Source organism: Myotis daubentonii, chromosome 7 (assembly GCF_963259705.1).
Source record: "Myotis daubentonii chromosome 7, mMyoDau2.1, whole genome shotgun sequence".
NCBI lineage: Eukaryota > Metazoa > Chordata > Mammalia > Chiroptera > Vespertilionidae > Myotis > Myotis daubentonii.
The window spans coordinates 37280660-37304301 of record NC_081846.1 but is presented as its reverse complement, the minus strand read 5'-3'; the positions used below and the strand labels follow the sequence as shown (position 1 = coordinate 37304301).

General features: G+C 43.5%; 1 protein-coding gene across 5 annotated transcripts in view; it reads right to left on the bottom strand.

Moving 5' to 3' along the window:
• Positions 1-23642, bottom strand: part of FARP2 (FERM, ARH/RhoGEF and pleckstrin domain protein 2) — a 100684-nt gene that overhangs the window by 70584 nt on the left and 6458 nt on the right. For 4 of the 5 annotated variants that reach the window (XM_059703868.1, XM_059703870.1, XM_059703871.1 and 1 more), the window contains exons 2-3: positions 20267-20450; positions 14594-14825 (exon numbers count right to left, since the gene is read on the bottom strand). In XM_059703868.1, coding sequence (XP_059559851.1) covers positions 14594-14797 — 204 coding nt within the window. In that variant the 5' untranslated portion in view covers positions 14798-14825; positions 20267-20450. The remainder of the gene's footprint in view (positions 1-14593; positions 14826-20266; positions 20451-23642) is intronic. The other variant, XM_059703869.1, reaches the window with a different exon arrangement.

Below are 23642 nucleotides of genomic sequence, written 5' to 3'. Positions count from 1 at the left end.
TTAGAATTTTTTTAAATTATTATCATTTTTATTTTTAGGGAAAATTGATCTTTATTAGTATGAAAGAGCAGCCTTGAAATTACATTTTGACGACTATGGACATTTAGACACTTGCCATCTCTAATTACAGGCAGTGTGAATAAGTGGAGACAGCCAAGAATTGGAGGGAGGAGAAAAGTACAGCCCAATTTTTCAAGCTGTTTCTTTGTGACTCAGGTGTTAACCATGTGCCCATGCCTCAGTTTCCTTTTTCATACAACAGGAAAACCTGCTGTTTATTTTTATTTTTTTCTTTATTGATTAGGGTATTACATATGTGTCCTTATCCCTCCACTGCCCCCGACCTCCCCCCATCCCTCCACTCGTGCCCTCACTCCCCTAGTGTCTGTGTCCATTGGTTACGCTTATAGGCATGCATACAAGTCCTTTGGTTGATCTCTCCCTCTCCGCGCATCCCCCCCACTCCCCCGCTCCCCTGCCTTCCCTCTAAATTTTATTGTGTTTGGAAATTTGCAATTATTTTTATAATTATACTGGGAAGGAGGGAAGATCTCTCTGGATTATTTCTTTTCCCCTATAAACAGTTTAATTAAAAACCTCTAGTTGACTAATAGGCTATTTGAAACTCTCTTTTTTATGATTTATAACTACAGATTTCCCCTTAAAAAATTAGTAGTTGACGCCAGAACCGGTTTGGCTCAGTGGATAGAGCGTCGGCCTACGGACTCAAGGGTCCCAGGTTCGATTCCGGTCAAGGGCATGTACCTTGGTTGCGGGCACATTCCCAGGGGGGCGTGCAGAAGGCAGCTGATCGATGTTTCTTTCTCATTGATGTTTCTGGCTCTCTATCCCTCTCCCTTCCTCTCTGTAAAAAAGCAATAAAATATATTTTTAAAAAAATTAGTAGTTGACTACCAGGGAATATACAATTTTGAGAGGGGGAGGGGGAGAAGGGGAGAGAGAAAAAACGAGAGAGAGAAAGAAACATCAATTTATTGTTCCACTTATGCATTCATTGGTTGATTCTTGTATGTGCCCTGACCAGAGATAAAACCCAAAATCTTGGCATATTGGGATGACGCTCTAACCAACTGAGTCCGGCCAGGGCTGTATTAATTTTATAATTTGAAAAATACATTACAAATACCTTTTAGGGTGGAAAATACAAAAAGGCCCCACAAGACAGTTATTTTATAAATCTAGTAGATTTGAATAATTAAAAGTAACAGCATTAATTTCTAAACTGCAGAAAATTTACAGCAACAAAATTTTTTTTAGAACTTTACAGCAACAATTTTCCAGAACAAGTCTGCCCTCCTGTAGTGCTCTTAGTTCTCTCCAAATTGGGTTCCACAGAGTAAGAAACAACTGAAGACCCATTGTCAAAGCCTATGTTCTTAGCAAGAGTTTATCAGACTCTCTCAGGATGTCTGTTTGTATTCTTTTTTTAAAAAAATTCTTCTTCTTATTTTTTAATCTTCACCTGCAGATATTTTTTCCATTGATTTTTTTAGGGGGGGGGAGGGGGAGAGAGAGAAACATTGAAGTGAGAAGACACACTGATCGGTTGCCTCCTGCACTCACTCTGACTGGGGCAGGGAATCAAGCCTGCAACCAAGGGAGGTACCTTTGCCTGGGAATTGAACTCGAGACCTTTGATACATGGGCCAATGCTCTAACTACCGAGCTCCACCAGCCAGGGTTGTTTGTGTTCTTTTTTTTTTTTAACTTTTAATATTTATTTATTAAATTGATTGGGGTGACATTGGTCAACATGAACATATAGGTTTCAGATGTGGATTTCTATGGTGTTTGTATTCTTTATGTTAATATAATAACAAGTTACATGATGCTAGTACTTATTTATAATTCAGCATTTAATTTCATAATGAAATTTGCCTTAACCACATTTAGGGTATGTTTCTATTATTTTATATGGTTTTAAAAGATGCAAGATTTGAGATGTTAAAGCCAGAAGCAAGCAGCTATAGAGCTAACTATCCTTGATTTAACATAAATTTGATTTAAAAGAGCTCACTTAGTATTTTTAACATGAATGTTCCAACATATTTTCCAAAAGGATAGCAATGTCTAAAGCCTTAAAGTCATTCTGAGTTGTCTTAACTGAAAATTATTTTAATAGGGAAAAAATGGCTTTTCTTCTGCTACAAAACTCTGACTTTACCAGTTTCAAATATCAACACATGCAAAAAGGCACATGGGCACATATTAGAAAGGACCAAACAAAAATGTTATAATTATGATGAAACATTATGAATATCTGAAAACAGAACACTAAGAAAAATGTATTTTTCATAGTCAGAAACATTAGACTTATTTTAGAAAAAGATATCTTAGATTTATCAATGAAATATGCTGGGAGACTAAACTGAAGCTTTTGAGGAGGCTGTCAGTTCCAGGCAGGGGTACAGGCTGGGCTTAGCGCACTTCTCTGATTTCCACTGTCGGCAGAGAAAGCCCTGGAGAAGGAAGGGCTGGGATCCTCTGCCACTGTGGTGAATGTGATCTACAAAATTAGACACAAAAATGCACAACATGTGTGCACAGACCATTCCAGTAACAACAGTTTGGAAGCACCTACAGATGTTTTTCATGTCTCTCTTTAACAACTAGTCAAAATCTCTAAAAATAAAAGCCTGCAATGACTGTGGCCCAGGAGTCAGCGGCTGAGGAGTTTCACTGCCCTCTTGGCTAGCAATGCAGCATCTGACACTGGGTGCAACACCAACTTGTGTGAATGTGAGGACAGCATCACAGAGGGACAACACTGGCACCTGTGGGAGGTCACGGCAGTGGCCACCCTGCCCTTGTGCATGAGAGCCCAGACCTCTGAGGAGACAGCAAGGCCCCTCCATGTGTCCACACCGCCCTGACCTTGCTCCCATTGGTGACTCAGGCCCAGCCTGCATCATCTTGGCATTTCTAAGCCCATGTCTCCTCTACCGGAGAACCCTGCAGCGGCAGCTTCCGAACACTTCCAGGACCACACTGATTCTCACCACCTCCCTGTCACTCCTGTCCACACCACGTTCTGGGCCAGGCCCTGGACAGGCTTGGTTCAGAGTCATTGTGTCCTTGTTGCTTTTCTGTCCATGAACACTTTTCCTGAGAAGAGGTCCACCCCTCCCACCTTCCTACCCAAGTCCCCTCCCTGTGTGATTTCTCTTCTGAGCAACAAGGGCTTTGTTGTACCTTGTTTACCCTTGAGCTCCCACTGCAGAATAAGAAGGCTGGCTCAGTGTAAATTCCCGCTGGCCTCTGTACCCCCAGTTTCTTTCTTTCTTTTTTTTAAAAAATATATTTTATTGATTTTTTACAGAGAGGAAGGGAGAGGGATAGAGAGAAACATCGATTCAGCTGCCTCCTGCACACCCTCTACTGGGGATGTGCCCGCAACCAAGGTACATGCCCTTGACCAGAATCGAACCTGGGACCCTTCAGTCCACAGGCCGAGGCTCTATCCACTGAGCCAAACCGGTTAGGGCTGTACCCCCAGTTTCTAAATCAGCCTGGTGCCATCCCCAGTCAGGAGACCCAACTGGCAAGTTTCATTTCCATACCCCTCTGCTGAGATCCTGAAATGACTTCTCTACTACATAGCTATGGTGGTGGGACTGTTTGGCATGGAGAGCAGTAGGATCTTGTTGCTTGCAGAACTTCGTTGTCACTGTGTCACCTAACATAGATTGTGTACACCAACCTTACGGGTGTGCGTGAGTGCATGTTTGTGTGTGTGTGTGTGTGGGGTGGGGAGGGGGAGTTGGCACTGGGAGCCTTGGCACCACAACGAAGTAACTAAGAATAACAACATCCACATCTCTGCCTTGTGCCACATTTCTGGGCATCAGGGGCAAAGGAACAGATAAACTGCCCAAGACAAAATGACAGGTTTCAAAGGCCAGGGCAGAGTCACATAATAGCTGTGTGCACTAGAAACACACAGAACTCCTGTGGAAAGCCTATATTATCCTGGAGTTTCAGATGCTGAATTACTAACTTCTTCTCCTGAGATCAGACCAAAATAAGTTCTGAGGCAGTTTATTGCCATATTTAGGATGTTCATGTAGGAGCAATGACAAACATCTGGCTATGATGCTTGCTGGAATTTCGACTATTTTTTCCTGGCCAGAAAGAAAACATTAGTTTTTTACTGAAATAGCAACGTAGTCTTCTAGCATGGAACTCCACAACTGAGAATCTGTCCTCCTATGTGCCACATGCTCAAGCAAAAGCTTTTGCAATTCTTAGAGAAAAAGAAGGAAAGCCCACTCTAAAAATGTTGAGTATTTTAAGCAAAGGCATGGGTGCTCACACTATGGGTGGGGTCTCACACACCCAAACTAGGTCCCAAACTGTTCTTTTAACCACCAAATAGCACTTTTCCACAGTACTAACTTCCAGATAAGATAATAGAAACGCTACAAATTGCATCAATTCCTAACCCTAATAATTACAAATTGTCTAGACACCTTGCTCTCTAAGCCGAGGAGGAGACACCCCTCCTCTGCGCCAGGGTTGACTTCAGACACCTCACCCCTGACAGGCTGGAGCAGAGTGTTTCTGCTCCACAACTGCATATGGGCCAGGGCAGGTGACACATGGCTTCCACGTGGCTTCTTTTATTGCTCAGAAAAAAAACTTTCTAGATCTGAGGCCAGATTCCCTGCCCCCCCCAGATTTTATATATATATATATATATATATATATATATATATATATATATATATATATATATGTATTTATATTTATATTTATATATATTCAAAACCACAGAATTCATTTATCAACTGAAAACAAATCAAGATTTTACTAGATCAAAAAGCTGGCCACTGCCTGGCCAGTGCTGCTCAGTGGTTGAACGGAGATCCATGAACCAGTAGGTAATGGTTTGATTCCCAGTCAAGGCACATGCCCAGGTTGCAGACTCGATCCCCAGTAGGGGGTGTGCAGGAGGCAGCCAATGATGTTTCTATTTCTCTTTCTCTCCCTTCCTCTCTCTAAAATGAATAAAAACATATAAAATATATTTTTTAAAAAGCTGGCCACTGACTAACCTTTGGTAGCTTAAAATCCCACCAATAAGTGTCAAACATCACACAATGAAGCCCACATCATGGGCTCCACTCTGGATTCACAGATTTCTCTCCCTTTCTCTGTACTATAGCACATAACCTTCCACAGAGAGAAGTATTTTAATCTAATTAGTGATCAAGAGGAAGAACCACAAAGCACATCTCACATCATTACCTCACAAACCCTAGTGAGAGCACACCCCTATTGTACCAGTGATTTCAATGGACAAGGATTATCAGACACTGGTAGTTGTTATCTACAAATGAGATAAGTATTGATTTAAATAAGCATCAATTAAAGGTCCCAGTTCTGCCCTAGCCGGTTTGGCTCAGCGGATAGAGCATCGGCCTTCGAACTGAAAGGTCCCAGGTTCTATTCCGGTCAAGGGCACATGCCCGGGTTGTGGGCTCAATCACCAGTGGGGGACTTGCAGGTGGCACCCGACCCATGATTCTCTCTCATCATGGATGTTTCTATCTTTCTCTCCCTCTTCCTTCCTCAATAAAAAATATACTTTAAAAAATAAAAAATAAAGGTCCCAGTTCTGTAAATTTACATGATGACTAAATGAAACTTTGAGCCTCTGCTTTCTGCCAGCTTCACTTCTTTAGGTTCACTATGGTCAGCCGCGAGCTGTGCTTTCTCCACGGTCCTCACAACCTGGGGAGGTAGTTCATTCCTATACGGAAATTGGCTCAGCAAAGGTTAACATCAGGATTACTCACAATCTATCCAAGGAACCACCCCTGAGAGTAACTTCTTAATGGTACAATTCTCATACTTTTGGTTCAAAACCTTCCTTCTTTACCCATTAAAAATAACTTTTAGCCCTGGACAGTATGACTCAGTTGGACGTTGTCCCATGCACCAAAAGGTTGTTGGTTGGATTCTTGGTTAAGGCACATGTCCGGGTTGCAGGCTCAATCCCCGGTAGGGTGCATACTGGAGGCAGTCCATCAATGTTTCTCTCTCCCTCTCCATTCCTCTATCTCTAAAAATCAATTTAAAATCTAAAAAAAAGGTGATTAAAAATGGCGGCAGAGTAGAGGATGCTGCACGGACATGCTCCCAGGAACAAGCTGGAATTACAACTGAAATATGGAAAGGCTTCCTGAATAATCAATGGCAAACTCACAGGAGAGAACCCTGATACCCAAGGACCGAAGGTGGAGACTGCATAGAGACTAGGAGGGGAGGAGGCGTAAAAGGGCTGGCTGGGCACCCACAGACAGCAACTGAAGTCCTGGAGAGATATCTCAGCTGTGTGTGGGGGGGGGGGGCAGGGGGAGGTGCCACTGAGAACTCTGGGATCTAATGCTGAAGCTGGGCTCCCCAGCAGAGAGCACCAAACTGAGGAGGGTACCCACATAACATCTAGCTATGAAAAGCAGTGGGGTGCTGTCTGCCAGGGAGTGGCAGCTGAAAGTTCTGGCACCCTCTTAAAGGACCAACGCACAAAAATTCCCTGTGGAGCCATCCAACTTGTGCTCTGGCAGAGGGAGGGTGAAGTGGACTGGACTTGTGAGAGCAGAACCCAGGACTGGGGACTTGGGGGACAGAGCTTAGAAGGCAGACACCCCAAGTTTCCTGGGCTGAGTCATTTCCTCACACAGCAGAGGACATCTTTCCCACATAGACATCTGCCTTGCCTTGGGGGGAAAGAGTCACCACACTCTATTGAAAACACCTTACCCTGAGGCCACTGAAGAGATTAAAAATAACCATTAGCCTCCAGGAAGAACCAACTGCCCCACTCTTGGAAAAAAACTCTCACCACACCTGAGAACGGTTGCCTGGGGGCAATTCAAGTTGGAATCCTATTAGTCTGTAGACAGAGGCAGTCTCTGGAGGCTTTGAGTCTTTGCCTGATCCAATTAGAAACAGCCTTTAACACTATCCTGCACTAGAGATTGAGAGGTATAGAGGATCTACCTTGAAAAATAATATTTTCCTTGAAATATTAAGGTTTATTGCATGTAACATTATTATATTTAAAATCGTTTTTCTTGAAATAAAAAAAAAAAAAGGAGAAAAAACAATAGAGCCAGAGGGGGGAAAAATATACTCGAATATAATAGAAGTAATCCTGTTATTTGCAGATTTTTAATATTTCCTACAACTTTTGTAATACCATACTATGTTAGTACAGTTTTGGTAATCCTATATAATAAAAGGGTAATATGCAAATTGACCCTAACAGCAGAATGACCAGAATGACCGCTCGACCAGTCACAATGAGGTTTACTGACCACCTCTTGGTCCCTTTCCCCAGCGGGCAGGCTCCCATCACCTGATGTCGAATGGGGAACTGGGGGTGGGTGGTGGGGGATGTGGGTGGCGCCAGGCCAAGGCCCCCACCCCGCCAGTTGCTCCATATACAGAGGGCAACCCGTGGTAGGGGTGGGGCTGGCGAGAGGGTGGGAACAGCTGACCTCTTGGTTTTTCCCCCTGACCGGCAGGCTCCAATCACCCAATAGCGAATGGGGAACCAGGGGTGGTTGATGGTGGGGTGTGGGGCCAGCTGCCGGCAGCCAGGGAAGATGACCCTGATTGCAGGCCAGGCCTAGAGACTGTATCTGTGCACGAATTTCTCACACCCGGCCTCTAGTATTATTATACTTAAAATCCTTTTACTCTTGAAATATTGTTTATTGTATGTAATATTATTATATGTAAGATCATTTTTCTTGAATAATTGATGTTTATTGCTTATAACATTATCATATTTAAAATCGTTAAAAAAAAAAAAAAAAAAAGGCTTCCTGCCTGGCCAGCATGGCTTAGTGGTTGAGCATCAACCTATGAACTAGGAGGTCACGGTTGGATTCCTGGTCACATGCCTGGGTTTCGAGCTCAATCCCCAGTAGGGGGTGTGCAGGAGGCAGCTGATCAATGATTCTCTCTTATCACTGATGTTTCTATCTCTCTCTCCCTCTCCCTTCCTCTCTGAAACCAATAAAAATATATTTTAAAAAATCTTAAAATAAAACTTTTAAAATCCCACCTCAAGCCACACTGAGATACCACTTCATATCTACTAGGAGGGCTAGAATCTAAGTCAGATAGGTGCGGATGTGAAGGTGAGAATGTGGAGAAAGCGGAGCCCTCATAACACTGCTGGGGGATGTAAATGGTGCAGCCACTTTGGAAAAGGCTGTCAGTTCCTCAAACAACTAAGCAGAGTCATCGCATGACCCAGCAATTCCAGTCCCAAGTATACAGCTAAACAAAAACATGTACACAAATGTTTAGAGCATCATTCACAACTGCCAAAAGAAGGAATGTCCATCAGCTGATGATGGATAGATAGTGTGGTCCATTGCACAATGGAATATTTTTTGGACATGAAAAGGAACGAGGCCCTGACATATGTACTTGGACAACCTTCTGAAACATGGTGCTCTGTGAGGAGGCCAGTCAAAAGACCATTTGTGGATAATCCCACTGATATGAAATGTCTAGAACAGTGACATTCACACACAGAAAATAGATTTTTTTTTGCTTAGAAATGAGGGAGAGGGGATGGAGGACAGGGAGGTGACAGCTGGTGATGTGGGGTTTCTTTCTTTCTTAAATGCAAATATATTTTAAAATACTAGAGGCTCCTCCTCGCAGGGAGTGGGCCTAAGCTGGCACTCAGACATCCTTAGTGCTGCGGCAGAGGTGGGAGAGGCTCCCGCTACCACTACTGCGCTCGCCAGCCGTGAGCTCGGCTTCTAGTTGAGCTGCGCTCCCCCTGTGGGAGTGCACTGACCACCAGGGGACAGCTCCTGTGTTGAGCGTCTGCCCCCTGGTGGTCAGTGCGCATCATAGCAACCAGTCATTCTGTGTTCGGTTGATTTGCCTTTTATTATATAGGATACTTTTATTGATTTCAAAGAGGAAGGAAGAGGGAGAGAGAGATAGAAACATCAATGATGGGAGAGAATCATTGATCGGCTGTCTCTTGCAGGACCCCCACTGGGGACTGACTGAGTTAGAAACCCAGGGATGTGCCTTGACTCGGAATCAAACTGTGACCTCCTGGTTCAGAGGTTGACACTCAACCACTGAGCTACACCACTGGGCTGTAGGGTTTCTTCCTAACGTGATGAAAGTGCCCTAAAATTGACTGCGGTGGCGGTTGCACATATCTGTGAGTATACGAAAAGAATACTGAATTGTATACTTTAAACAAGTGAATTGTATAGTAGGTGAATTATATCTCAATAAACCTATGAAACATTTTCAGTTTTATTGACTCTAGCTTCTGGCTTCAAGTCATCTTCATCCCCAGCAGCAAGAATTAAACAAGCACGTGTTCTCTGGATCTAGACAGAAAGTGGGGCAAGCGTACAAGTGCTCCCCTGATGACGGGATGAGGCAATTACGTGATTGTATGAACATCACTTCTGAGAAAGCAGAATGACTACTGTTTCTCCTCTAGGTGACAGCAGTGTGGCTCCACACCAATCTGCCACTACTGTGGCAGTCAGCACAGACAGCAAACAAAGTTCATTTGCACACGTGGGGAGACAGAAAGTATAATTAAAACTGGGTCTTTCAAGCCCATCTTTCTGAAGCAAGTATGATGAAGCAACGGGGCTGCCTCACTTATTGAGGACAAACATGAAACAATTAGCCATAGACTCTGTGTAGAAAGACAGACTTGACCACAGGGAGGCCTTCAGGCCAAGTTACTCTATATTTTCAGTGAAGCAAAATATAGGCATTTCAAAAATAACAAAATGTCAAATTCTTCCCTAAGTTAAAAAGGTCCCTTAAGTATAAACCTCTGACATCAAGTAGAATATTCTACTCAGCCTCACTCAAGGCCAGTGTTTTGTCAATACCTGTGCATGTTAGCTAGGGCTCTGCAAGGTGTCACCAGCATGTCTGCCCTGCCAGTTCACAGGCTCTGCAAATTCATAGACTTTGCTGCTTAAGACTTAAGTGAAAAATAAACCAAGCAAGTAGGCACAAGATGGGCGCAGATGGCCAAAAACCCAGAATAAACAAAAAAGGAAACACTTGTATCTGAGGTCAAAAAGATTGCTGCAGAGAGAAGAACTCAAGCACTTAAATAAAGCATGTTAATCCAATCTAACTTCTGATTTTGTTCATCCAACGCATATTTACAGAGCAAGGCCCTGTCCAAATGCCGACGATACAGCAATAGATAGAACAAAGCCTTGCCTTCCAGGAGAAGAGACAGCAGCCAATTCTGGGACAGGGAGTGTCCTCACTGTGGCCAACAGACCCACCCAGCCAGGGACCTCACTGCTCTGTATGCCCACACCCTGCACTATAAGCTTGCATCATCCCACCGATCCAACAGCAAATGTGACTCTCCGTTCAAATATAAAAAATATAAAGGAGTATCTGGGTCATCTTATATATAAGGAGTATCTGGGCCCCTTTTTCTCTCTCAAAAAAATTCAATTAAAAAAAAAAAGCCCTGGCTGGGTGACTCAGTTGGTTGGAGCATTGTTCTGTACACCAAAAGGTGGTGGGTTTGAATCCCAGTCAGGGCACATATCTAGTTTGGGGGTTAAATCCCCAGTCAGGGTGTGTATGGGAGGCAACCAATTGATGTCCGTCTTTCTTTCTCTCTCTAAAAAAAATCAAATATAAAGGAGGGGGCAGTGGGGACACAGGTGATCAGTGAAGAGTGACAGTGGAACAGGGACGAAAGGCCCAAAGAGGTGATCAGACTTGATCTCTGGATCTTAGGAGCTGCAACACACAAGAGACATGGAGGCAGAAAGTAGCAGGGCGTACCTGCCTTCTCAGACTAGCCCCTTCTGGAGGAACTTAGGGGAAGCACTTATGAGACAGGGCAACGAAGTGTGTCTATCATCTAGCAAACCAGCCCACCAGGCACTGAGCTTCACAGTCTTCTTTCCAGGACTGTGATCCTAATCCCCTGACAACAGCTGCTCTGGTAGCTGCAAAAGGCCACAGCTTCCTTGGCACGCCCCACCCATCACGGTGGCTCTGCCTCTCCACCCTGTGAATCCTGGTTGGCCTGGGAGCTTGCTTTGATCAGTAAAACCTGGCAGAAGCTACAATGGATCAGTAAAACTTGGCAGAAGCTACAATGCATGAATTCCAAACCTAGACCTCAAGGGACTTTACAGTTTCCACTCATCCCTAGGCAAGCAAGGCCATGTTATCGCTGGAGGGAATGAGTCTGCAAGGAGGGAGATTCTAGTTGAGGCTGTGGAAATGTAAGGCCATCATAGACCACCCAGCCCCTAACAGCCAGCCAGACCAGAAGAACCTCCAAGCCAACACTCAGACACACAGGCAATAGTAAATGTTTGTTTTAAGCTACTAAGTTTTGTTATTTACCAAAGCTAACTGGTACATATTTGAATTTTAACTCCTCCTAAAAAGTATGCATCAGTAGATAACCACAATTTAAAAAGTACCCTATCTACCTCAGGATATACAACAGCAATCTGAGTCTTTAATTTCTGGTAACTCTCCAGGTCTATAAAAATACCAAGCATGATAGTTATATTTGATTAATATAAACAACAATCTCTATTTATTTATTTTTTTTTCCAAATTATATTTTATTGATTTTTTACAGAGAGGGAGAGGGATAGAGAGTTAGAAACATTGATCAGCTGCCTCCTGCACACTCCCCACTGGGTATGTGCCCGCAACCAAGGTACATGCCCTTGACCAGAATTGAACCTGGGAACCCTGAGCCCGGAGGCCGATGCTCTATCCACTGAGCCAAACCAGCCAGGGCAACAATCTCAATTTATTAAAACTTTTGCCGAAACCGGTTTGGCTCAGTGGATAGAGCGTCGGCCTGCGGACTGAAAGGTCCCAGGTTCGATTCCGGTCAAGGGCATGTACCTGGGTTGCGGGCACATCCCCAGTAGGGGGTGTGCAGGAGGCAGCTGATCGATGTTTCTCTCTCATCGATGTTTCTAACTCTCTATCTCTCTCCCTTCCTCTCTGTAAAAAATCAATAAAATATATTAAAAAAAAACAAAAAAACTTTTACATGCTCTAAATATTTTGAAACCTTTACAACATACCATCTCTAACTTCCTCATGTATAAAATGACCCAGATACTTAGTAAAAGTAAATTTCTCAGAGAAGGACTACATCCTATTTATGACTCAACAATAAGTGTGTGTTTTTTTCTTTTCTGGGGCCTAGTTTTAGTTGATAAAGACCATAAAGCAGAACAACAAAAAGGATGCTCTAAAGTAAACTTAGTACAATTCTTTTCTTTCTTCCTTCTTTCCATCTTTTAAAAATTTGGACCCTGTTATAAGCCCAGACCACAGCGAATGTGTTTAGCTACTTGGTGGAAATTCTTCCAAACATTTGCCTGGAAGAGTTTTGGGAGCCCTCTTAATTCCTAGATCTTTAACTTATTTCCTACAGGTGATTTACGGAAGGGTGTCTTGGTGAGCCAGGAAATTCGGTCATGGAACCAGTAGCCACCCATTAGCTGCTCAGGGTCAAAGGTTGCCTGTGCCAGACTACCTTCCCTACAGAGGCTGCCTCTTGCAACATAGTAACTTGGGAAGCTGAACAGACAGGTCCTGCCAGTTTCAGTTACCACTGCCCTGATGAAGTGATATTTGATGTCCTCCTCAAGTAAGACCTTAAAAGTAATAGTCAGGGTCCCGAGTTCAGACACTATGAATCTGGGCCAGGGGTGGGCAAACTTTTTGACTCGAGGGCCACAATGGGTTCTTAAACTGGACCGGAGGGCCGGAACAAAAGCATGGATGGAGTGTTTGTGTGAACTAATACATGTTAACACTGCTGCTGGTGAAGGAGCGGAAGGGAGAGCAAGAGAACCCTCCACTCTTTCGGCTCCGCGGACCGGATAGAACAGCCGAACGGGCCGGATCCGGCCCGCGGGCAGTAGTTTGCCCACAGCTGATCTGGGCACTCAAGGTAGAGAATGGTGTGCCCTAGGCTCTAAGCAAGAGGCCAGCCTCCCTTCCTGCAGCCCTGCTGGCCCCTTTCTAGCCTCACTGTGCTCATCTCCTCCCTCCCTTCTCCTTTTTCATGGAATGCACTCTGCAATTAGGCACTGCCAGAGCCTAAAGGAGGTTTCCTTCAGGCTCCTTCATAGCCTGGCCCACAGCTCAATAACTGTTTTATTTTCTGTGTAGCATCTTGATTGCTTGACAGAAAAACCCAAGCATAAATTAACCTGCTAAAGTTTAAGTTCATTCTCTTGTCCTTACTTGTGACATTAGATCAGGAAAAGCTTCTAAAAATACTTCTGTGCCCAGTGGGTGTGGTTCAGTGGTTAAGCCTCGACCCATGAACCAGGAGGTTACAGTTCGATTCCCAGTCATGGCACATGCCCAGGTTGTGGGATCAGTCCCCAGGAGGGGTTGTGCAGGAGGCAGCTGATCAGTGATTCTCCCTCATCATTGATGTTTCCATCTCTCTCTCCCTTTCCCTTCCTCTCTGAAATCAATAAAAAAAATATTTAAAAAAACCAAACAGATACTACTGTAAGTCAATATGAAATATTTAAAAAAGATAATATATTTATGCATTACATTTGAAAATAAATAATTTAAAAATATTCATTCTAATGTAATTTAGAAAAATCAGAATAATATTTTCTAATGTATTATATGGGTCTAAAATTTTCCTTTAAAAATATATATGTATATACATAGATACATACATATACATAATTGTTTTTGCCAACATTATCAGTTCAATCTAATATTAGGAAATTTAAAAAATATAAATGTTATTATGGCTGACCTAGAAAAACCAGGTCTATGCTAAGACTGTGCAACACTTCCCATCCAGGTTCTCTGTATAATGAGTGTTCAGTCCTCCCCAGCCACCCTGAGCTTGGGGACTGTATCACCCCCACATTTCAGACGAGGAAGTTGACACGTAATGAGGCAAATGAACACCCCCCCCCCCCCCCCCCCCCCGGCAGCCAGTGGCTGAGCCAGGAGAACCTGGTTCCAGTCTGCGCTCTATAGCACCAGGCAGTTTCTCAAAAGAGAAAAGTGCAGAGACAACATGATCGGAATTTTAAAGGACAGAGAGGAGGATCCCATTCTCCAAACTGAAAGGAGAAATGCAATGTCACCATCTGCAAGGATTTTATTGGGTGTACCAAAGCCACCTTTAGTCAACTTCATAAAAAAGCAATGTCTAACCAGCAAAATGTAATTTGGGGCATAATATTCAATTTTCATGCCCTAGCTGGTTTGGCTCAGTGGATAGAGCGTCAGCTTGTGGACTGAAGGGTCCTGGTTTGATTCCGGTCAAGGGCACGTACGGCAGTTGCAGGCTCCTACCCTGTCCGGGCCCTGGTCAGGGCGCATGCAGAAGGCAACCAACCGATGCGTTTCTCTCACACTGATGTTTTTCTCTGTCTTTCCCTCTCTCTTCCACTCTCTCTAAAATAATCAATGAAAAAATATCCGCGGGTGAGGATTAAAAAAAAAGAAGAAGAAGAAAATATAAGAAACTATGCCTCCAAAAATCACTTCTTACCTCAATGTCAAACATTTCCACAGAGTTGTCCAGCAGCTTTACTCTGAGAGGAAAGCGCTTCTCCTGCATTCTAGCTGCCATCCGCGTCATCCCTGCTGAGGGGGCCTGCCCAGGCTCCAGGGTGCTCACTCCTGCGGGGGGCTGGGCGCCAAGGCGTGCCCCTGGGGTTTGCAGGGCTCGGTATGTTCCTTCTATCTCCCCCATTCTTCATCAGCTAAGAGTGAGGAATACGCTACAAAAAAAATAAAACCCAAAGAATCACCACCAGCTATTTAGACATTAAAACAATGTAAAAAATGACCAGGTACACAGGAATTCTCTGCATGATTTTACAACTCCAATGAGCTTAAATTACATAAAATTACAGAGGTGTCCTGGGTGGGTGGCTCAGTTGATTGAAGTGGTGTCCTATATACAGCAAAAGGTTGCAGATTCGATTCTCAGTTAGGGCACATACCTAGGTTGTGAGTTAGATCCCCGGTTGGGCGTGTATGGGAGACAAACGATCCATGTTTCTCTCTCCCTTCCACTCTCTAAAGAAAAATCAATAAAAACATATCCTTGAGTGGATTAAAAAACACACAAAACTTCTTCTATCTTCTACTCATACTTGGTTGGTGGAACAGAAAATATAACAAGCACCTCCAATAACAATATTTCCCAGGGGATTCTGCAGGCTGGGTGGCATCTGAGCACACCGACCCCACAGAAGCTCCTATGAGAGCTGCCTCACCATCACTCGGTGGGCAGAGGGCAACAGGCTGGCAGGGCTAGTCCTTCTCAGGCTCTGCCAACCAGCCACACACCCACTGTGCTGTCCGGGCCTTCGGCACAAGTAACGGGTCCCACGTGGCACAGCACCAATGCACTCAGCAGGCTCCTCATTTCTGCTGATGGGTGGGGAAAATTCCAAGGACAGCAGCTCAAGACAACCACCCCTGACTCTGCCAGTTTGCATTCCTTGGTTTTTCTACGTCGTGTTTCACAAGGCTGGAGTGCGTGCCACCGATGGCGAGGGAAATAGTTTCAGGCACGGTATAGAGGAGAGCCTAGGTGAGTGTCACGAGGATCACACACCTGAGGTTGGAAGGCATCCTCCCATCCCGTCCTCACAATGACCACCTACCACCCACCTAACTGGTAACAACACTGAGGGTCCAACAGAGCTAAGTAGCTGGGGCAGCACTGGGTGCCCTTTTCAATCCTCCTTGTGCCCTGGGGAAGGTCTCTGCTTTTTAAGCTATTGAGCTGAGCAGGGCAAATCACTTCAGAGTTTTTTAACAAAGAAAGAACAGGCTAAGTATCAGCCAGAATCTAGTAAGACTAGCTTGCTTAGAATTGTATTCATTAATATAGTTACCTTCTATTTATGGCAAATTTCCTTCTTAAATATATGTATTTATGTTTGAAAGTCCACTTAAAGAAACATATTTAACAGTAAAACACAATATGACGAAAACGAATGCCAGATGTATAATCAAGAAAGAATGCAGCTGCTGCCAAGTGTTTTGTTTCACATAATCATCTTCAAAAAGTCTTATACGAGTTTGCAGTAAATGTTTTAGAGGATTAATCTCACTACATTCCTGGTCTAGTTCCTTGCTTGCAAACTGCATGGCTGGCTGAGTCCTTCGGCCCTTTTCTCTCTGTCTTGCTTATTTTGTTATCAAGACAAACTCATAAACTTTTTACTTGAATTAAGTCCTAAAAGCTTCTCAAGGACCAGGTGCCAGGCATCCCACTCTGTACAATTAAACCCTACCTGGGCGAGAACTTCCATGCACATCTGGTTGATCAGACTGTAAGCACAAAGCAAGGAAGTGAAACCCCCAGGAAAGTGGAAGGTGAACAGCACGGCACAGGATGAGGCCGTGTGTCATTCTGCCAAGCACACCTCCTGTCTCAGTTCCCACACACGTTTGGGTTGGGTTAGCAGTTACCTATTATCTTCAGAATTCTCTCTCCAGGTTGTATGCCCCTGAGAACAGGAACTAAATGCTACTGTAAATGTCTGCTATGTGTTTACTTAAAGTCACTGGCATCAAAGAACCCGAACTGCCTCATTATGCAATGCATTGTGTAGAATTCAGAAACAAAGACAGGGCTCCCTCACAAGCAGGACACTTGAGGAAATCACTGTTTTCATGCCATTAAGAGTAAGCCTGAGATATACAGGTTCTGAGAATCATAAATACGAGCTTTTTCATTTCAATTTCACAAACTTGAACAGTTAGTACAAAAGTGAGGGAAGGTGTCTCCTGTGTGAAACATTAAGTTCTTGTCAGCTCACATTTAGCGAACCCGGAACCATCAAGAGTAGGTTCTTTTGAAACTAGTTGGGGGGTGTTTTATTTTAGGCACCAAAGCTACCTTTCCACTTTTAAGCCAAGCTACAATTCTGAAAACATATGTAAACCAGAACATATTTTTAGAAGTTACTATCCTTATTTATTCCATTGTATAATTCTCATTTACATTTGTTCTTAATAATTTTATATGGAAAAAACTTCTTCAGGCTCTTTCTCTTCTGTCATTATAAGAAAGTCATGTCTACACACATAATTCTAAAAAAAGGCAAGAAAGACCAACCCATAGTGTCCAGAGGGCACATTCAGATGAGAAAACGCTAAGGAAAATATGCAAGGAGGTTATTGCTAGAAAAGTCAGGGCAGTGGTCCCTCCTTCGTGGTGGGAGGGGTCTGTCACTGGAGGGTAAGGGGGCTCAGTTCTATTACTTGACCAGGGCAGCATTCACTTTATAATTCATTGAGCTATAGATTTGACTCATGTGGTTTTTCTATGTCTGTGTTTATTTTATAATAAAAACATATTTAAAACAGCATACTTTTTTTTTTGTTTTTGTTTTTGTTTTTGTTTTTTTTTATTATTGCTTAAAGTATTACAAAGGGTATTACATATGTATCCATTTTATCCCCCCGCCCTAGACAGTCCCCTAGCCTCCCCTATCACCCAGTGTCTTATGTCCATTGGTTATGCTTATATGCATGCATACAAGTCCTTTAGTTGATCTCTTACCCCACTACCTCCTGCCCCCCAACCCTCCCCGGCCTTCCCGCTGCAGTTTGACAATCTGTTTGAGGCAGCTCTGCCTCTGTATCTATTATTGTTCAAAAGTTTATAATGGTCTCTATTGTCCATGAATGAGTGAGATCATGAAAACAGCATACTTTTAATTTAACACTGCTTCATCTGTCAGAAGAACGAAAGACATATTACACATAAAAGACTTTTCTTAGTTCAAGGAATACTAAAACATGGCTCCCTAGAGGAAACTTCTTCCTCACAGCAAACTTAGATCCATTCTACTGTAAACATTGGCACAGCTGATGCTGAAACTCAGGGTCATCTGAGGAAGACAGATTCACTTGAGTCAATGCCCCAGGAGGGACCCTGCTGTGACGTTTCAAAGAAAAATCTATCTGCTATGACATAATAGTAATGTGGCATAAACTACCCATTTAATGAGCATTCAGCTTTAAGTTTAAGAAAGCCTTGAAAGTAGGAAACTCCAGTGCTGTGAATGTCAGCTAACCCTGTTCTCAAAGGCTATCCATCTATTTCAGAACAAGCAGCATAACTGGATACTTCCTGTAGAAAGTGAGGCTGATCACCCAAGTCACTTTCTACAGCCCGATGACTTCCTCCAGCCTGACTCCGGGAAAGATGTCTGCATTGAGCCGTTTTTACAAATTATGACCTACAGAAGTTACTTTGTTCTGTTCTGTGTGCTTATAAACCAACATTACAAAGGCAAGAATATGCAAGCCAGACTAGAAATAAACACAGCAAGGTCACTCCCAGTCCCTGACACACCCAGTGTTCTGCAGCCCCTGCTCACGTCTCTGCTGCTGCCAGAGAACCTTTCCAGAAATCCCAAGAGAAGTGACCTCCGAGGGACTGCAGCCCATTTTCCCATCTTCCTTGCACCAGACTGAAACGCTTCGTGGTCTTCATTTCTAAAAATACTGCTGGTCGTTGTATAGTTTCCACTACTGACATTTAGTGCTACCTACGACAAACTCAGCTCCTATGTGTACATACTCATTTAACAAAAAACTTAAAAAACCACCTTGAGACATATTCCACCTTAAAGTTGGAAGAATTTGGTTCAAAAGACTGCCAAGGCTTTGACTAACGTTGTGTCAATGCAGGTTTGTAACAAATGTTGCCTGGGGAGGGAGGATGTTGATATCCAGGGAGGCTATGCCAGAGTTGGGGCAGGGGTCATATGGGAATTCTCTATAACTTCACTCAGTTTAGCTGTGAACTAAAAACTGCTCTAAAAAAAAAAAAAAGAAAAGAAAAAAAGAAAAAAGTCTAGTAAAAACAAAAGTCTGCCACAGAACACATAACTCAGAAGTGACAGAGTCAGGACTCAAGCCCAGCCTGGATTTGGCCACCATGTTCCCGGTCTCTGCTGGAAAACCAGCTCACAGCTCCCCAGACACAGCAGCCCGTAATCACACTAAGGAAGCTTGCTCAAATTTCTCTGTGCAAAAAAAAATCTACCTTCCATGAAATATTTTTGGTTGTTTCTTTTTGGAGGACCAAAAAACACACAACAGGTTCTCGAATAACGTCATTCTGTTCAATGTCATTTCCTTACAACACCGATGAGGAAAAAAAGTCCATTCCTGGTGGGACCACTGTCTGTGTGGAGTGTGCACGGTCTCCCATGTCCATATGAGTTTCCTCCAGGGACTCTGGGCTCCTCCCAAATCCCAAGGATGTCACGTGAGGGGAATGCCCTATGTACAGGTACAGTGTTCCTATCTTTGTGCGCATGGGTGGCCCTAAGATGGAAGGGCACCGGTGGGTGTGGGGGTGGGGGTGGGGCGCCCCCACCTTGCGCCCTGAGCTGCTGGGAGAGGCTCCAGCCATCCATGACCCTGAACTGAAACCAGCAGGTTAGAAAATTGTTACCTTACTTGTTTTTACTATTAATGTTTCTCAAATGTATGTGTAGCTGATGTTTATTTCAATGTTTAATATTAGAAGTGTTTGGGGTCTTTATTTAGAAGTTTGGTGATGTTTTTGTGACCAGAAATATGTGGTAGGAACTTAGCTCTGATTCACATCATTAGCTGCTGGTAAAACTGGCTTACTTTAGGTTGTTTCTCTTAATGTCACAGTTTCCAAGAACCTGTCGATGACTAAGTGAGGACTTGCTGTACTTCTACAGTGACCAACGAAGGACGCAGAAGATGGCACTCATTCCCCTGCACGTTCTAATATCCTAAACCCCACTGCAGTGTTGGGAATGAACTTTTGGTGCTGGTGGCATTTAAATGGAATTGTCACCTGGTTCTCAGCCTTGGATTGCATTACCTCTTTAACACAATGCAGCAAGAGATGGACCCTTTTTATTCCCTTTCTAGTAAGCATGGCTGATCGGTTTTAGAATAAACAACTGAGTAATCCAATCAATGTAAGGACCTGGAGGAAAACCGTCAGAACCTGCATTGCCAGGCAAGGCTTCAGAGAGCTGACAAGGAACAAACGGCTGGCCAGTGGAGGGCGGGTGGGCATCCCACCCAGGGAACAGGGCCAGCTTCACAACACCCCCTCCCCAGGATACAGCCCATCTGTTGAAAGCCATAGAAAACACGTCTGGTGCTGAAAAGCTGGGGAGAAGGGCACTTCGGAACTCACCTGTACACTTGCTCCAACAGGTGCTTCAGGATCGATGTCACATATGTGAAGCCCAAGGACTGACAAGAACCTGCATCCTGGGCAATGCTGTCCCTCAAGTACCAGGAAGGGCAGTCACAGTCGCCAACCTCAAAAACCTCTGGTGTTGAAGGGCAGCTCATGAAAACAGAAAGGTGTCCCCAGGCTGTGATAAAAGAGGCCAAATAATCATGTGGACACTCAGGCACTCATGGGAAATGAGGAAGGAAGGACATAGCAGTAGCCTGGGGGCAGGGGGTGGAAGTCTGGAGGCAGTGCACCTGGGATCTAAGTCTAACTCAGCCATGGATGAGTGGTTATTTCACCACACCCAGCCCCACTCTTATGACTTTAGATAACCAATATTTTCAAACCTTACAATTCTTTTACTCCCTAGGTTTTTAAAAGAACTGCCTGAACACTAAATAGATGTCAGTAATTTTGACCTTCTACCATCAGGTATTCTGACTTTACATGAAACAAAATTCTATTAGCTGAAAAATAAAGTTTAAAAATTGTTTTTATTTATTGATTTTAGAGAGAGAGGAGGGGGGAGGAGAGAGAATACATTGATTTGTTGTTCCACTTATTTATGCATTCATTGCTTGACCCTGGACTGTACTCGCAACCTTGGAGTATAGGTATGGTGCTCTAACCAACCAAGTACCTAGCCAGGGTGTGAACAATAAAGTTTTAAGAGCTGAAATGAATTTGGATAGCTGACTGATTTTCAACATTTTTTTTTATATGAAGTTGCCCAATTCACCATCAAAATCTTCACAAAGTCAGAAAGATGTCTATACCAGTACACTGCTTTGATGTGAAAGCAGGTGTCTGGCGCACTAACTTCTGTTAGAGGAGTAGGAATATAAACACAAGCATTTGCTTATATTAAAAAGACTGAAGGATAAAGCAGAAACTAATGAGACAGGTAGGCATCGGACTGGGGAGGGGGGAGCGTTGGGAAGACATCCTGGAAGCCACTTCTAATATACTATGTTTAGTCATGTTGACTTGGGAACCTTGTAAATGTTCTTATATGATTAGAAAGCAAAATTAAATCAGTGTTTTAGAAAAGCAAGCGCTAAAATTTCAAACAAAATGAGACAGATGATCCTCATTGTACACTAAAACAGTGACTAAACTACAAAGAGAATTAGTTCAAGTAACTTTAAAACTTAGTAACTTCGTTATATATCACTAATAAAATGTATCCTAATCATTAAAAGACTACAAGTGAAACCAGAATGTGGCATATTCCATAAAAAAGTGACCTCATTTCTTCAATAAATGGCAAAGAAAGTGGGGAGAGAGGAAACTATTAAAAGACTAGAGGCCCAGTGCATGAAATTCGTACACTGGTAGGGTCCCTAGCAGCTGTTGGCCAGGTACTCCCTTCCCTTCCCTCAGCTGCCTGCTGCTGTCTGCTGCTGCCGCTGCTGGCCGGGGTCTCCCTCCCTTCCCCAGGCCAGCCTGCCCCCTAGTCGAACTCCTGGAAGAACTCTGGTTGAGGGAACAATTTGCATACTACGCTTTTATTATATAGGATGTTACCTGTCAGATGTGGACCTTATTTGAATCCTGAATCAAGTATTTATGGAACAATCAGGGAACTGTGAATAGTAACTAGATATTATATATTATAAAGTACTGTTAATTTTCTTAATGGTATTGTGTATATATAAAGGATAAAATGGAATAATGTCTAGGATTTACTTTAATATAGTAAGATGGAGGGGACTGTAGATGAAACAAACAAACAAAAAAACCCCAATCTACTTGCCCATATGTTGACTATGGAAGCTGGGTTTGATATATTATCCCTACTTTTGTGAATGTTTGGAATCTTCCATAAGTTAAAAACAAACAGGTCTAGCAACAAGTTTCAATGTATATAAGGATCTAAGGATCCCCTGGAATAGTGCACAGCTGATAGGGAGTGTGTGAGGTTCCTACACAATGAAATGCTGGCTCAGGCCCTCCCAGGCCAAGGTAACATAAGGCAAATTCTTCAAGATTAAAAAAAAATTTTTTGACTTAAAAAACTACACCATGCATTATAAATTCACTGTTTCCTTTGTCACCTCCATTTTATTTCAGTTATTGTATTTTTCAGTTCTAAAATTCCGACTTGTTTTTCTTTATATCTTTTTTTTTTTTGGCTAAAACTTTCTATCTTTCCACTTGTTTCAAAAGTACCCTTACTTCTTGGAACATTTCAATAATAGCTGCTTTAAAGTGTGTTTTAGTTTTTTTATTGAAACCATAACAGCTTACCACAAACTTAGCTTCTTAAAATAACAGCCTTTTATTATCTCAGTTTCTGTGGGTTGGCAGTCTGGATGTGTATGGACCAGCAGAGTTCTCTGCCTAGGGTCCCGTAAGGTCTAAGTCAGGGTGTCAACTGGCTTAGGGTTTTATGTGGCTGCTCTGGGAAGAAGGTACTTCTGGGCTCGTTCAGTTCTGCTTGGATACAGGACTGAGGTCCCTAGTCCATGCTTCTGGAGCTGCCTGCACCCCATGGCTCCCTCCATCTTCAGAGGCAGCATGCTGAATCCTTCTCAGGCATCCACGTCCCTTCTGCTGCAGCTGGGGAATGAGCTCTGGTTTTAAAGACTTATGGAAATAGATGAGGCCCTGCTGGATGATCCAGGACACCTCTCCTTTAAGATTAGCTGATTGGGACCCTAAATTACATCTGTAAAGAGCTTTTGCAGCATAACATAACATGTCCCCAGAAGTGATACTAGTGGATGAAGGTCATGAAGGCCCAATTTTTGCCTACTCCAAGTCTTCATCAGGTGATTCCAACACCTGCAGCATTTCAGCTTTTGTCTGACTTTTCTCTTGTGAGGTGGCATTTTCCTGGTTCTGCATACACTGGGTAATTTTGAATTGTATCCTGGACATTTAAAAAAATGTGTTATGAGACCTTGGGTTTTGTTTCAATCCCATGCAGAATGCTGGTACTTTTGCTTTGGCAGGCACTGGCCTGGCTGGGTGCAGGCTGCAAGTCCCGACCAGCCATCTCCAGGCTGTGGATGGCTTCAGCTCATCTGTAGAGGCTCTATCCTCCCATGTACCGCAACCCAATGGCCAGCATTGTTTCCATTATTTGAGTTGCCAAAGTCTCTGGCAAGTTGCTCAGGGTCAGAATCATGCCCGCACAGCTCAGTGTTGAGCCCCAAAGTTCATAAACCACTTGGGTCACTTTTCTGAGCTCCCCCCTCTTCACAATCTCCCTTGTGTACTTTCCAGTTGCCTGGGGCTCTCCTCAGTCCTCCAGCCAGAAACCTGGGGCTTTAGTCATTTCCTGTGACCAACCCATGTCTGGGACCAAGCTGCAGGAGGTGAGGGA